This window comes from Lethenteron reissneri, unplaced genomic scaffold, assembly GCF_015708825.2.
Source record: "Lethenteron reissneri isolate LAM-NWPU_2019-01 unplaced genomic scaffold, ASM1570882v1 scaffold_120, whole genome shotgun sequence".
Classification (NCBI taxonomy): domain Eukaryota; kingdom Metazoa; phylum Chordata; class Hyperoartia; order Petromyzontiformes; family Petromyzontidae; genus Lethenteron; species Lethenteron reissneri.
The window spans coordinates 384,593-401,403 of record NW_026890893.1 but is presented as its reverse complement, the minus strand read 5'-3'; the positions used below and the strand labels follow the sequence as shown (position 1 = coordinate 401,403).

General features: G+C 44.5%; 1 protein-coding gene across 1 annotated transcript; it reads left to right on the top strand.

The window, feature by feature from the left end:
• Positions 1-309: 309 nt before the first annotated feature.
• LOC133361679 (glycine receptor subunit alpha-4-like) lies at positions 310-15,013 on the top strand. Its single transcript, XM_061580665.1, has 10 exons — positions 310-521; positions 2,143-2,288; positions 3,677-3,744; positions 6,274-6,503; positions 6,811-6,893; positions 8,119-8,256; positions 9,314-9,528; positions 12,248-12,403; positions 12,848-12,931; positions 14,165-15,013. The coding sequence occupies exons 1-10, from the start codon at positions 481-483 to the stop codon at positions 14,348-14,350; spliced, it is 1,347 nt and encodes a 448-aa protein (XP_061436649.1). The 5' UTR covers positions 310-480; the 3' UTR covers positions 14,351-15,013.
• Positions 15,014-16,811: the final 1,798 nt, after the last annotated feature.

Here is a 16,811-nt window from a genome sequence, read left to right as displayed (position 1 = left end):
GGAAAACTTTTTTCCTTTAGAACTGCTGGTGTTGTTTAGTTTGTTTCCCCCCCCCGCAATTCTGATCAGCATGGTCGACTATGTACGGTGCCAAAGAAGTTCAACACTCCGATACACGTGCAGCTTCTTTAATCTATTTCAGTTCCCCCTTCTTTGTTTTGTAATAACACCGCCTGCCACCCCGAAAATCTTCCACATCCCCAAAATCGAGTCCACTTCCTCACCTGACGAGCCACCCACTCACCCACCCACCCAACCAATCCAATCACTCATCCGACCGAATACAGTTTTCGTTGGGACCGCGTCCCCTCTGGTCTATGGTTCGCTGGGTGCCTTGCGACAAGACTGCTGATCGTTTAAACAACAAAGTTAAACAAGTACGCCGGATGCTTTGTTACTTAAGTGATACAGCTGAGCTGAGCGAGTGAGCGACTTGACAACGTGGGTGGCCGTGATTCGCTGGATCCCATCTCGACGACGATGCTGCTGCTGATACTGCTAATGATGCTGCCGCATATAAGGTGATGAAAACGCACATTGACGTCTGCCTCATGGCAGGTGGATTAATTTAGTTTTAAAACTGAACTAGTCTTGGTTTATGAAGAATAACAATTATGATTATGTACATTTGTAAAGTGGCACGTTTCATCCGTAAAAGCCATCAATACGCCACCATGTATGGGAAGCCAGGAAATAAATATAACCTGCAGGGTAACAAGGCCAGAACTAGGGGCTAAAGGCCAATTTACCCACTCACTCACCCACCAACTCACCAACTCACCTGCTCACTCGCCCACTGGCACGTCCGTTCAATCGCTCACCCACCACCCACTCACTCAGCACCAGGGTAAACCACTCATCCACCCACTCACTCAGCACCAGGGTAAACCACTTACCTACCCACTCACTCAGCACCAAGGTATAACAATCACCCACTCACTCAGCACCAGGGTAAATCACTCATCCACTCACTCACTCAGCACCAGGGTAAACCACTCACCCACTCACTCACTCAGCACCAGGGTAAACCACTCACCAACCTACTCACTCAGCACCAGGGTAAACTACTCATCCACTCACTCAACACCAGGGTAAACCACTCACCCACTCACTCAGCACCAGGGTAAACCACTCACCCACTCACTCGCCCACTCATTCGGCACAAGGGTAAACCACTCGCCAACTCACTCAGCACTAGGGTAAACCACTCACCCATTCACTCAGCACCAGCGTAACCCACTCAACTACTCAGCACTAGGGTAAACCGTTCAACCACCCACTCAGCACCAAGGTAAACCACTCACCCACCCACTCACTAGGCACCAAGGTAAACCACTCACCCACCCACTCACTCGGCACCAAGGTAAACCACTCACCCACCCACTCACTCGGCACCAGGGTCAACTACTCACCCACACGGCACCAGGATAAACCACTCACCCACCCACTCACTCGGCACCAGAGTAAACCACTCACCCACTCACCCATTCACTCACTCAACACCCACTCACTCAGCATGTATATCTCCAGTTGCTTCCTAATATCGGAAGGAACCGAGTCTTGACCTCGGAGTCAATATATATTCATATTATTCTCTTAAGGGGCGCCATGGTGGCCAGGAGATATTGTCTTCCTCTCCTGGTATGCCGGAGCCCGCTGGTTCGAGCCCGGATCCTGACTATGCCTGCTGCTGCTGCTGTATGTTTGGACTCTCTCTGTCTCTCTCTGTGATGGTCACTGCGTGGAGTTTGTCTCCGGGTCCTACATGTTTTTTACCTCCACATTTAGAATCAACATCACGCGTTCGGACCGTTGAGATTGTCGATTATTTGGCTGCGTGGAAGCGACTGAGAGCTATGCACTTTTACATCATCTAGATTGACAATTAATTTCTTCAGAACGTATTTGTGTTTAGTTTGTCCGTCCCCCGCACCTCCGATAAGCACGGTTGGCTATGTACGGTGCGAAAGAAGTTTCAATATACATACACACACGTGCTGTTAGCGAGTAGCAGCAGCAGCAGCGCTGCCTATGAAGGCCGCCACTGTGGCTGGCACACGAGGTGGAGTGGAGGTGGGTAGCCAGTACCACGCACGCCTGCCCGGCCACCTTTGTCTCCCCCACTCCCCTTCCATCTGCCAGCCAGGGGCTGTGGTACAGCTGCGATTACAGCGTGAAACTCAGAAACGAAGAGTACGACTTACGGAAGCGCAACATGTCTAAGGAACTGCACAACTACGTTTGCAACTCGCCCGACTATGACAAGATGATCCGGCCAAACCCCACAGGTAGGTAGGGATGGTGGGGGAGGGGTCGCACGATCAGAATACAGCCCCCACTCCCCGGCCCTGTTCTCCTATAACGTGGAAGTGGTGGAAGTCTCGTTCCTGAAGAACACCGCGTGATGGGGGAAAAATATCGCATAGTAATAAAGTGACTATATACATGTAGGGGGTGTACAGCACAAAGTTCCACGATAACGCGTGAGATGATGCGTAACACAGGGCCTGAACAAAGAGTGAGGTACGTGGTTGGGTAGCGTCTACACCAGTGGTTCTTAACCTTTACTGCAGCCTTGCACCCCTGTGGTCCTCAATCGTTAACACATGTATCATGTCAATACAGAGGGTTCGATTAAACAAAGTAGTTGTACTTACGTGGCCCCGTGCTCAATTTGTGTTTCGATGATTTACCTAAAAAAATATGGAAAATGTCTGCACACCCCCAAAAATGCCATCTCGCACCCAGAGGGCGTGCATTCCAATGCCTCCTTGTATGATGATTGTATGATGATGACACTACGCCAAGGCAGCCGTTCGACCATGGCTTATTCCTACTTGCACTGCGATTTAGTTCCGTTTGCTCGATCGCATATTGGATATCGCGGAAAGTGGAAACAAACCAGGCAATGTGCAGTGGACACCGATGGACTATCTGTGCATGGATCGTGATGATGATGATTTATTGCCAGAAATGGTAAAACCTTTTTCATTAAAGAAATATCCCTTTCGTCCCTATAAAATCAACATTTATTTATTTCACCAGGTAAAGCCCACTGAGCTATGTAGCTTTTTTTCAGAATCGAGTTGGCCACAAATGATAGCCCAATGAAGTGGCTTATCACGTGGACATTTATAGTAGCAAATACTCTAACAGGCATGTTTATTCGAAATGTCGAGGGGAACAAACGAAAGGGCCTGGAGTAAAATCCACAAGACCACGGGGAGAGATGCAAACTCCAAATATACAGCAGGCTTCAGGATCGGGATCACACCCACGACCTCCTGTATACCAGGCGAGGTAGTTAGCATCTCGCCACCATCCTGTCATGGCGAGAGACAGAGAGAACACGCAGACTCCAAATATACAACAGCCATTGTCAAGGTCACGGGATTGAGCCCATTACCTTCTATATACCAGTAAAAGCAGTTAACCTATCCGAGCCACCACCCTGTTACGGTGAGAGAGAGAGAACACGCATACTCCAAATATATAACAGCCATTGTCAGGGTGACGGGATAAAGCCGACGACCTCCTGTATACCAGGTGAGGTAGTTGACATCTCATAGCCACCGCATCATCCCCGAAGGTCCACCGAGCCGTCCGTGTGTGTGGTGGACGTCCACACTTTTGGATGAAAGTTTTTGTTTTTGCGCGTGGTTCTGGCGATTCGCAGGCGATGCGACCGACGTGAAAATCACAATCGTCGTCAAAAATTTTGGATCCATCGACGTCTTAAACATGGTGAGTATGCCCACAGTGGGCTTGGAGATGTTAACTCCCTCACCTGGTATGCAGGAGGTTGTGGGTTTGCATGTCTATCTCCCACCGCGGTCGTCGCGTGGATTTTTATCCGGGTCCTCCACATTTAGAATCGACGTCACGCGTTTATAGTATTTGGCTGCTGCTTTAAATGTCCACGTAATGATGATATCAGCCGTTTTAGTTGAGCTATCATTTGTGATAGCTCGGTCGCGTCTGATAAAAGAGCTACGTAGCTCATTGGGCCTTACCAGGTAGAATAAAACGGTCGACTCTCGATTATCCGCGTGCGGTGTATCCAATTTGCAGACTAACTGCGCACCAGAGTTTTTACGTAAATTAATATCTCATTGATTTTCACTTAAGCCCAAATTAATAATACAAAAACAGTGATACATTGTTATTCTTGGAAATGTTTATTGCAAGTCACGTGCTTAAAACGAACAAATATGTTACTTCGATTAATCAAAAATGCACATGATGACCTATCTTTACCACAGTGGGCGGAGTTTGATTTATGTTGATTAGCGTGACTCTGCTATCCGCTTCGCGAGCCGAGTCTTCTCCTGGGCGGGGGCAGGGAAGTGTTATTATCACTGAGCACGAACATCATCGATCGATCAATGGTTGGTATTTGTTCTTAATGTATACCTATATACGTGGTTTTTGGCATAGAGACCTGTATAAAATGGATATTTTTGGATTATCCCCGATTTTGAATTATTGCGGACGTCCTCCCCAAAATTAGCGCGGATAATCGAGAGTCTGTTTAACACAGGCTATCGCGACCATTTCAGGTACTTGAATTGTAAATGTTGTGGGTTTAATCTCCACCACACTAGTTAGTGCTGAACTAGTAAGGAATTGGCACGTTTGTTTACGTGACAAACCTTACTAATTGACTGTGTCCGGTGGTGGTGGGTTTAACACCACATTCATATTTATGCGATCTAACCAAACAAACCTCTATATGGAATCATGAGTCCTACTGTAGTTTACTTCATAGAGTGCCGATCGCACGGCCACACAGGGGCGTTCGTTTGGGAAATCGGTGCGTTAACGACACTTCGACTCAAATGTAGGGCTTACTTGCGCCTGTAACTTGATTCGTGTCCGTGTCGTTTACGACCGTGAATTCAAATGTTCCCGAATGACCCTGCTACACTCGCCCTAAGTGCATTCATATGTTGAACATCTTTCGCACCACCATATTAAAGATGCTCAATATCAGAAGAGCATTGCAGACGGTTCTACACACACATACTTCCCTTCAATCTTGACATTTCAGCTAAAAAGTACGTTTAAAATGGCTTTCTCTCGTTTTAGTTATTTTCAAACGTTTGTCTCACTTCTTCTTTCCTTGCTTGATGTTCACTATTTCTGCCTTCCCATGCTGTTCCCTCTTTCCATTGTTTTATCACCTCCTCCACTCTCAACCTCCACCACCCCTTCCACCACCACTCCCCTCGCACCCTGCACATCAGAGGTACAAAGTCACCGTCACCCCTGCGCATTGTTGGACCAACCACCATCTCATATGCATTGCACGCACAAACAAATTAACACTAAATGTTTATTTTTAGTTTTTTTTGCCTACTAATGTTGCATTGTAATGCATTAATACGCGTGCAATCGTTTTGCACAACATCCCGTTTCTTTATGGTGTTGTTTCATTAACTTTTGAATAACAATAAAAGCACAAACTCTAAATGATAGAAAATTCTTGAATTCATGGATAGTCAATATAATTACGTATGAAAAGTAATGTTATAAATGACCGCCTGTGTTGCGTTGCCAAATCCGTGCTCTTTCAACGGCATTTCCCATCACTCTCCTCAATCAAAGCACACGGGCACTCTAGGCGGCTTTGATGGTCTCTGGGCTGCAATTCTTCCACCAGCTGAATCTTATAGAGAAAAATATGCAAGTCCTGCACCAAAATTTGCTGCAGCGACCGTCGTGCGATCCCCAATTGAGCGACGGAGCGTCTCCTCGTCTAAGTTTCGGGGTTCTCATCGACACATTCCCTTACTTGCTCAATAGAAGTCGGAAATCGACTGGTTCGAGGTCTGCCAACACGTTTTGCATCCGCCGTTGTCCTGATTTCCTGAATCGGGAAATCAATGCCCGAATACAGTGCGGAATTGGAGCCGTACGGGTCTTAAACTATCCGTGATGGTCTCATAATTTTAAATTGAACAATTGTTTCAGAAATTTATTTCAACAATTTTTGCACGCTGCTGAGATGTATACCGGTTGATCATAAACTCGTAGGCTTCTACTTTATTTCAAAAAAATGTTTATCCTTTGACACGAAATACCGCTATTTAAATCAGGTAGTTACTTATGGCCCACTGTATTATCTGAAAATAGTTGATGACGAGAATGATACATCTTCCTATCCCGTTATTACCCCCATCTTATTGTTTCCTCTTCCCATTGTACTATCACATCCTCCACCTTCCACCTCCTTCACCCACCTTACCGCCTGCCCTGCCCCGCCCCACTCAGGAATACAAAGTCACCGTCATCCTTGTGCAGTGGTGGATCGACCACCGTCTCCGTATGAACTGCAGCACGGGGGGCGACACTTACATGGACATGTCCGACGCGACGTTGGGCTGCCTGTGGAGGCCCAGCGTCTTCTTCGACAACGAGAAGAGCTCCGTGGTGCACTCCGTGACGGCACCCAACAGCATGCTGAGGATTTACGACGACGGGAATGTCTTTTACACCTTGAGGTTGGCAGTACAAAATGGGCGTACTCAATCCTCGCCCCCTTTATGAGAAAACGCCCCCATCAGCTCATCGTCTGCTTAACATAATCACACTGGATTATTGTTGCCCCCCCCACCGCGCACACCCTCCGATTAACACGCTTGGTGGCTATGTACAGTGGCACGAAAGACGTTCAACATGCATTTGTATATATGTACATACAGGTCTCTTGCAGGTCTTGAACTGTGAAGGTCTGGTAAACCTGCTTCCTCTCTGCTGACCTTCGTGTTGCATGTTCCCCATGTCCTCTAATGTGCATTTGTCTTTCAGAATCACCCTTACCCTCAGCTGCCACATGGATCTCCATAAATACCCCTGGATTAAACAGACCTGTCCCATGACGATTGTCAGCGGTAAGGCACGGTTGGCTACTGTACAGTGTGAAAGAAGTTCAACGTACATCCATACAAGTGTGAAAGCCTAGGGGTCAAGGCCAGGTGTATGGCCCAGCGGGTCTCTGTCAGAGACTTGTCGGTCAGAAATCAAGTCCAGAAAGAACACAACGCAACTCCAAATATTCTGTTGCAGCGCATGACGATGGCAGAACCAATACGTTTAGGAGTTCGATCCCCAATGCCCGAGGTCTGCTGCATATCAAGTGGGCTTCAAGAGAGTTTGTGTCGTGTTGCTGTTCCTCCTCCTATGTAGAAGTGTAGACTACAGTGGGTTTACTCTACGATCCATAGGTTATCGTTGCATGGTCACAATTGCACTCATGTGGCTAGTCTTTTAGCACCGACTTATGAAGGTGATGTGGTGCAACATTGACCTGTTGAAGTTCTGATGTGGTTGATGGTTACACCAGTGTCTTAAAGGAGGAATGACAAAGCCAGAAGATGCTCCAATGTTTTGGTCTTGAATAAGGTGTTCATTTTGGACATCTCAGAAACATAATATTTATACTGGAGTAAATCCGATGAGCTATAAAGCTATGCTTTGGGTCTTTCAGTAAAGTCACGTAGATAGGTTAAAAGAAAATATCAAAAAAACTACGACGTTTTGATCACAATGCAAGCGGTCATCAGGCTTTTTTCAGCCTTTTTGCAGCCCGATGACGACTGCTTGAGTTGCGATCGAAACGTTGTAGTTTTTTATTTTTGTTATTTTCTTTAAAACTACTTACGTGACTTTACCGAAAGACCCAAAGAATATGAATTCCTGCAGTCACGCAAGCTTTAAGTCAAGAGCTATAAAGTTCCTTTTCGCAACCGTCCAGTAGGGGCACGAGGTCGGAATATGACAACTAACGATACATAAACACGATAGGAGTCCAGTAGATGTTTGTAGTATTCCACTCTGTTCGCCTACGTTCTTCTGGGTCTACTTGAGATTCTAGGGTGGTGACAGAACGATCCCAGAAGGGGAATCCGTACTTTACTCGATGGTGAGGGACATTGTTGAGGTCTTCTTGGCTGAAAAAATGTTAAAGCCCTTGGAGTTTGTGCAATTTCTTTGAAAATATTTGATGACAGAGTGTTCGCAGGAAACTGGGAGCCAGTGGAATTGGGGTCGGTCTCAGACTCAAAATGTGATTTCTCTATCTATTGTGTTGCATGTGGCGGGCCTCCGGGGAGACAGCCAGCTACACGGACAAGGATGTGTTACTGCAGTGGCACAAGACGCAAAACATGACGCTACCCGGGGAGCTCAACGTCTCCCAGTTTGATGTCGATACCAGTGTCACCCTGAGCAACAACACCAGCAATGAAATCATGGGTAGATCTTTTTTTTTTCCCGCAGGCCTGAATGTAATCCCCACCCGACTCTCCCTCAACAACACACTCAGGTTTAACCAATTGGGCCAATGCATTTGCATCATAATCAGCTCCAGCAAGGTGGTTCTAGTGAACTCCATTACTAGTTCCGTCACCGTGCATGGTTGGCCATCACATTTTTTAGTTTTTATTCAGCATCTAATATGTAAAAATAAAAAAATAAAAATAAAGTAAATCACCTTTTCTTTATAAGTGTTATGGCTGAGTGGAGGATAAATTGTCAACAATATGGCCCGTGGGCTCATCTGAAGCACTAAAGCTATGCTACTGCCTGTTGCACCCACCTTTCCTCTATAGGCCCCGACCCTTCCTATTTAGGCCCCACCCCTTCCTTTCACCCAAGATCCTTCCACTTTAGACCCTGCCCCTTCCTATTTCGTCCCCGCCCCCTTGCTCTTTTGGCCCTATCCTTTCCTCTTTAGGCCCTGCCCCTTACTATTTAGGCTCTGCCCCTTCGGAAGTGGTAGTGCAGGGAGAGGGGCGGTGTGCACATGCAGCAAGAGGTTGTGGTGGGCAGGCCCAGTAGGCAGGGGTGGGGCAGAGATGGTCACAGCATCGGGCACTTTCAGATGCTTCTGTGGCCGTCCATAAAGCTTTCCCCGATATTAGGAATCAACTACAGCTCTGCACTTTTAAATCATCTAAATTGAAAAAGTATTTCTTTAGAACTGCTTTTGTGTTTAGTTTGTTGTCATTCCCCCACACCTCTTATTAGCGCGGTTGGCTACGTATGGTGCGAAAGAAGTTCGACATACATACATGTATACATAGAGGGGTGATTTGGGTGCAGTTCTAGTCCTGAAATTCAAAGTTAAGCTGTTAAACGAGCTTCTATATAACCCTAACCCCGCTGTCTAACACTAATCCAATGCGAAGATTAGTAGATTGTTTAAACTTTAACCTACCATTTTTAACCCCCTATGCCTATATTTGGCAATTAGAATTGACCACATCATCGTTGGATCTACCTATAACTCTCTTACCCACCTTCTCCCTAGGAAATATATCGCGCCTGCATGCCGAGTTCAAGCTGTGTCGGTCAATATGTTCCTCCGAAAAACATATCTTCATTTCAAGCGGCCTCATCACCCTCCTGTCCTGCTTTTCGTTCCTGATCCCCACCGAGAAGGCGCCGGCACGTGTTGCCATCAGCGTCGCCACCACCATCTCGATGACCATGCAGTGCGCCAGCACTCACGCCAACATGCCCAAGGTGCTCGTCAGCCTCCAGAGTGAATTTGTTTTATTTATTCAACATGAGCCCAGTACGGAGCATAAAAGCGTAACAATGGGACCGAGGGCACTGAAACGCCACAGATAAAAGTGCTCCTGGACGCCACGGTGGCGAAATGTCAACTACCTTGCTCTGTATACAGGAGGTCGTGGGTTCGATCCCGACCCTGCTGCCTGTTGTGTGGTTGGAGTTGGCATTTTCTCCCCGTGGACGCATGGATTTTTTTCTGGGTCTTACGGTTATTCCCTCCACATTTAGATTCAACATCACATGTTTAGAATATTTGGCTGCTATACATTTTAACGTGATAAGCCACTTCGTTGAGCTATTATTTGCGTTCAGGTCACATGCAAAAAAAGAGCTTTGTAGCTCAGTAGGCCTTACCTGGCAAAATAAAAAAAGTTAATAGTTTCTACATCATGAGGCCTCCTTTGCCAGTACTAAAATATAATAATAGAGTTTGTTTCCCCTTTTTTCTGGCGACAAAACTGAAACCTTTTGCAAGGAATCATATTTACATTAACCACAATACTTGCAGTCAGAATGCAAACCAAAAAAACAACACTCCGATACTCTCTGATAATTTATGCATTGTCCTTGAAACTGATATGTCCACACCAGAGAGAGCTTTCCTTAGAGCCTAGTCTAATACGGTGTTCGACCAGATGACGCCGAAAAGGCGTGGACCAATCAGTTTCAAGGACAATGCATAAATTATCAGAGAGTATCAGTGTTGTTTTTTTTGTTTGCATTCTGACTGCAAGTATTGTGGTTAATGTAAACATGATTCCTTGCAAAAGGTTTCAGTTTTGTCGCCTGAAAAAGGAGAAAACCCCTATTATTAAGTTAATAGTTTGTTCGTATACCGAAATTGTTTATTGAATAACTTAAAACATCAGTACTCTCAGGATGTGTTCCCAGGCTGTGTAACCTACCCATGTTATACTACTAGAATGTCGGCCGCCTGATTCTAGCTCCTGCAGAGGGCTTCTCGGCGCCTCGCCCATCATCCTCACTGATGTCCTTTTATCCCCCCCAATGTGTGCAGATACTACCGACTCCATTGTATATAGGGTTGGAATTGTTTTTGGGGGAGGGGTCCACAATCTTTTGAAACCTTTTGGACCAAAATTTTACCCCGACATCTGGGGGGGCACTTTCTTTAACTTTTTGATTCAGGCCTTTTGAAAGGCTCTTATAATTTAGTTGACGGACAGACAAATGGACACATGGAACGCCGGACTTTATAATTGATAAACACATCATTATTTACCATTCATATTGTAAACAAATACTATTTATATTGAAAATATTATATATACTGTTACGTATAAAAATTTGTAACTGACGTAAAATAAAAGTGTACTGTACTGTAAAATATATTCACTCACCGGTGTACTCTTCGGTGCAGTCAAGAGGTTGCACTGCCCACCAAACAAACACCATAGCTCCATAACGTAGCACGTTGTTGCGCACTGATTGGTCGAGTCGAATGTAAACACATTCTAAGACTCATTGCGATGCACAACGCTCAAGAAACCGTCTATTTATATAGTACTGCAGATACTTTTATTACGAATTAATTTCAGTGCACTTATTACCACATTTTTTACAGTTAATATGATAATGAATCCAGCATTCGTTAAAATAAAACTGTAAATCGAATATTCGCATATAGAGGTATGACTGTTAACTCAATAATTTATCCTCAAAATTTATGACAATTTAATCACCTTCCAATATCTATAGGTGCGTTAATTCACCTCCAGTTGATCAAAAACAACAAAGTTGTCAACAAACCACGTTTCTGACGCTTGTTTTTGTTGACATTTATCAGCCAAAAAAGGCAAATTGCGCAACATTCAACACTTAAAATAAACATCTCGTTCCCACAACAGGGACCAGGAGACACCACATTAGCCCACACAAAACACTAACCCTAATAAATCCCCGTGTAGATGGAACTGAGAAGCATATTTTTGGGGGAATGTCCGGCCCGCGGGCCGTATAAGGCTTGCGAAATCATTTGGTCTGTTCCAGCCATCACATTAGGGGTGAGTTAATTCAATGTTTGACCAAATATAACAGGCTAATTTTTAAGTTGATGATTTTGTATGGCCCGCGAATGATGTTATAAATATCCAAATGGCCCTTGGCAGAAAAAAGGTTCCCCACCCATGATTCTAAGCCCTCGCCCATTTACCGCGGGTATTTAAACATTACATTATCAAAATTAACATCAAATGCCACTCTATATTTACTCGCACAATCATATGAATCAACAACAAATGCACATGTATTATAAGCTAATATTTACCTCTGCTAACATGTATGAATTTAACGTTAAACAGCGAGGCTTTAACCACACGTGGCAGAACCAGTTCTGAATAGTGCCCTGACCATGAATCTTACAGCTGCTGTCTGGGCGTGGCCTAGTATAAACATGTGGTTAGGAATCCAATCACGAAGCATCCTCGTCTAAGTGACGCACAAGACACCTCACTCCATGTGGCAATGTCCCACCTAACGTGGTATTGAGCAGTAAGATTCGGCACCTCTGGACTGCAACACACTGGCTTTAGTGCACATTCACACGTGAGATTCCTCAAATGTTATCCTACACCATCTACACTGGCAATGATTGAAATGTATAACAAATCACTCTTTAATGTCACCATGTGTGTGTGTGCACGTGCAGGTTCCGTACATGACATCCATAGATAATTGGATGGTCAAGTGCCTCCTGTTCATCATTTCCATCTTTATCATAAGCATTCTGCAGATTTGCTATTACTCTAAGGACAACTCGGCACAAAATAAAGCTACTGCACTGCAGCCACCAGAGACACAAAATGTAAGGATCAACATGTGTAGTAGCAATGACACGGGTATGATGTCGCGGCCAATATACATATCACAAGCAAACGTCAGCAGGTGTTAACTGTCCCTTCCATCAGCTCATTGGCGAGACCTCGACATTGGAATTTAGCGCCTGTAATTATTACCGTTTCCAAGATAAGAATAAATGACTATGGACTGTGGACCAAATTCGTATATCATTTTAGTCCATGCTCCTTCACCGGAGAAGGAATAGCAACATTTCTCTCCAACATGTATCGACATCTGCTATTTCCCTTCTGACTAATGCATTCGTGCAATACAGCAGGACTCCTGCTGTATAGCCCCCCCCCCCCACCCTGCTACGTGGACGGTGGTGGCTTTTTTTAAGGCCACACGCAGGGGTGTTATTGCCGGTGTGCTGAGGTTCTCTCTGTAACGCGAGTCAATGCCCCAACAGAAACAACGGAAGCCAGCTGCCACTCCGTACCATGATGTAAGCGGCGAACGAGATCCCCTACTCGGCAGTAACCGTCACCGACCGGTAAGTGCGTGGCTTGCAGTGCATCCTGGCAACCCATGAACCGACAGATCAATGAATGGGCCTATGGACTGTCGCCATGCAACCCAGACTCTGGACCTAATCGTAAACCCAGAGACACACGGGGACATAGACACCCACGAAAATAAAACAAAGATCCATAGACACATTCAAGACAAGCCACAGTAGTACGATTGTTACTATGGAATCCAAACTATATACCGCATATTCTTGGTTCTTTCGGTAAAGTCACGTAGAAGGGAAGTAATAAAATAATAAAAATAAAACATAATAAAAAAATTCTCACGACGTTTCGGCCACAACACAAGCAGCCGTCCTCAGGTGAAGACCAGGTCTGTCGAGGCGACGGCGTCTAAAAGAAAACACCACCACGCTTGGAGCGTCTATTTAAGCTGGTTTGGAAGGGCGGAGGGGGGGGGGGAATGCGCATTGACAAAATAATCTGCATATCAAGAGGAATTTAGCATATTTATGGGAAATGCAGGAGGTACGTAGATGACACTTTTGTCATCTGGCCACATGGCCTGCCTGTTCTAGACCAATTTCTCGACCACATCAATTCCATACACCCAGCCATCAGATTCACCATGGAAGTCGAAAAAGATTGCAAGCTACCCTTTTTGGATGTCCTAATTAAAAGGAGACCTGATGGTTCAATGAGCCACTCTGTCTACGGGAATGCCACCCATACGGATGCTTACCTAAAACCGGATTCCCACCACCATCCATCCCAGAAGAATTCCCTCATCAAGACTCTATACCATAGAGCCCAATGCATTTCCGACCAGGAACACATTGCCAGTGAACTCAAACACGTACGCCAAGCTCTTAAGGCTAATGGTTACTCCGACTACACAATCCGCAAAGCCATCACTCCAACCATCAAGAAGGATCCTGATAAATGTTTTTTTACCCTTCTATCTGGCAACAAAACTGACACCTTTTTACAAGGAGTCATGTTTGCATAGATCGCAATACCTGCAGTCATAATACAAACAAAAGAACATAACTCTGATAATGTGCACTGTCCTTGAAGTTGATTGGTCCACACCCGAGACAGCTTTCCTTAGAGCCTAGTCTCACATGGGTTGGACCAGATGACGCCATCTGGTCCAAAAAGGGCTTCATAGCTCATCGGATTCCTATAGGCTAAATAAATATTCTGATGATCACCCCCTTCCCCTCTGTCTGTGACCCTCCCCCTGACATCTGCAGCATGGAGCTCCTGTAGGCTGCTGCCTGCACCGATGTTGCTGCAAACCAATCAAAGACAAAAGTCTTGAAAAATATGTGAACAGGATATTTTTTTTCATTTCTATGTGTGCCTTCATTGGCCTTTTCGCTTCATTCTGTGAAAATTGTCTGCCTATGTTGCTTGATATACTAAAACCCTATCCTTGACCCAAATAATCCGTGTTTCATCGAATCAATTGTCCAATTAGCAATGATCAAATCAATTGCTTAATTAGCAAGTATGGAATCACTAGTTCAAGTATCTATCATCTGATCACTTGCTTATTAGCGATTATGAATCACTTCCTTAATTAGCAATTATCGAATCACTTTTTCAACCAACAAATATCGAATCACTTGTTCAATTTGCGATTATAGAATCAAGTGTTCAAATCGTGATTATCAAATCATGTGTTCAATTTGTAATTATTGAATTTTTTGCCCAATTTCTGGATATCTGTGAAAAAGAGCTTTATAGCTCATGGAATTTCTCCTTCAGTCTGTAATAAAGATTATGATTCTGATGCTGAATTATGGATCGTCGAGATTTGTTCAATTATCAATTATCGAATCACTTGTCCAATTAGCGATTGATATGTGAAAATCTTCTATGGTGGGATATGCAAATGTTATATTTAACGTGATGCACAGAAAAGGAGAGAGATGGATGGATGGATGGCCGTTAGAATGGAGACTAAATGGTACAGGACAACAATTTGATGATGAAGCAGCACAAGTACACACAGGGGCAGTCCTAGACTAGCTGCCAGCAACTGGCGCCCTCGGCGAACCATGCAATCGGCGCCCCCACTCCCAAACCCCAAGGGCAGATCTAGGCTGAGTTTTTTGGTAAACTGGAAAATATTTTGCCCCGATTTTCCGTTTAATGTTTTTTAAAGCGTTTTTTTTTAACAGGGGCATAATTATTTGGGGTGTCCATCTGTCTATCCAACCGTTACATTCTCGGAAATGTCGGGAAATGAATTATAACTCATATTCCCTCTGTACGCACATGGGATTTCAAACAGACATCTTCGTTATTTTATTTATTTTTTTCTTTGTATTTTTTCACCCAATTTGGCGCCCCAGTTAACTTGGCGCTCTAGGTGAGCTCCGAATTCGCCTATACGGATGAGCCCCTGAGTACCCAAGACTTGACAGTGCACGAAAAAATTGTGCAAAATAAGCCTGTTCTGTTATAACGCCACGTGTTTTCATAACGAAAATTGGAGATACAAAGCGATGTGTTATTAGGGAACACATTCTTCTATAACACGGATGTGAATTAAATACGTGGTCGAGTGAATGGAACTACATCGCAATAGTAGGAATAAGCGGGCATACGGCTGCATCGGCGTAGCGTCATCATCATCGCAACAAGAAATTGGGATGCTGCTCAATGCTTCTAGATATTACCCACGCGAGCCTCAGTCTTTCTTTGGCCTGCGTACGCATCTCACATGTTATCATCAACTGTGCTTTACCCCATATATTATTTATCATAATGTGAATTTGTCCACAACGCAGTGTTCTTCAGGAATGTAACTACTACTACCGCGAATAGGAGAAGGTACTGTACACATGATATGCAGGGCGAGACGCGACAATAGAGAATATAAAATCGTCAACATTAATGGATGATAAGTCCTCTATTTACGTTGGGAATGTGTCCCTGGAAAACACGACGTTTGGCTAAAACAACGCAAATCAAAACCTATTTTATCGTTAACTTAACAATGTACATTTTGGATACGTTCCTGGTAGAGAGGGGGGGTAATTTTTAGAGTCCAAATTTGCAGACAAAATCTGGCTGTCGCCTGATGAAGCTAATTGTAATTACTGGCGAAACGTCGTACTCAGATTGTAAATGTTGTGGCTTTGCTCTCCAACACACTTGAGTGCTGTACGAGTAACACATTGGCATGTTCTGTTCACGTGACAAACGTTACTAATTGGCTGTGGCGGGTTTAATGACAACATTGATATATTTATGCGATCTAACCTAAAAAAAACCTGTATTATGAAAAATATGTATTTTGTTTATTTTACCAGGCCCACTGAGCTACGTAGCTCTTTTGCATAAGCGACCTGGTCATCCCAAATTATAGCTCAACGAAGTGGCTTATCACGTGGAAATTATATAGCGGCTAAATACTCTAAATGCATGTATTTTCTAAATGTGGAGGGAAAAACTGGAGGATCCGGAGAAAATTCCATGCAGACTCCAAATATACAGCAGGCATCAGGGTCGGGATCGGATCTACGACCTCCTGTATACCAGGCAAAGTAGTTAACATCTCCTAGCCACCGCGGCGCCTCCTCGCCACCATGACACCCCTGTTGGCCTTATCTGGTGAAGTAAAAAATATAGTAAAGTGAGTCTCAAAAAAATTACAAAAGATAGCCAAAAAGAGGTTAGGTAACAAGTTTATATACATAACGTGAGTTAATCTAATATGTGCTTACCAGAGATTATGGCATTTAGAGAAGGTAGCACGGTATCCAGTATGGCGATATTGTTTATCACAGTCTCTTCTTGTATAATGCAGTAGTAGTAGTTGCGTTCCTGAATAACAGTCTGCGATAACACCGTGAGATGCATAAGCAGGGCCCAATGCCCTCTTTGATG

What these genes read in the sequence shown, in the direction of transcription:
- LOC133361679 (XM_061580665.1), top strand. Translation starts at nt 481, where the DNA reads ATGCTGCTGCTGATACTGCTAATGATGCTGCCGCATATAAG. An exon ending in TCCCATGACGATTGTCAGCG is followed by an intron (nt 6,894 to 8,118) that starts GTAAGGCACGGT and finishes CCGGGGAGACAG; the next exon opens with CCAGCTACACGGACAAGGAT. An exon ending in CACCAGCAATGAAATCATGG is followed by an intron (nt 8,257 to 9,313) that starts GTAGATCTTTTT and finishes CCTTCTCCCTAG; the next exon opens with GAAATATATCGCGCCTGCAT.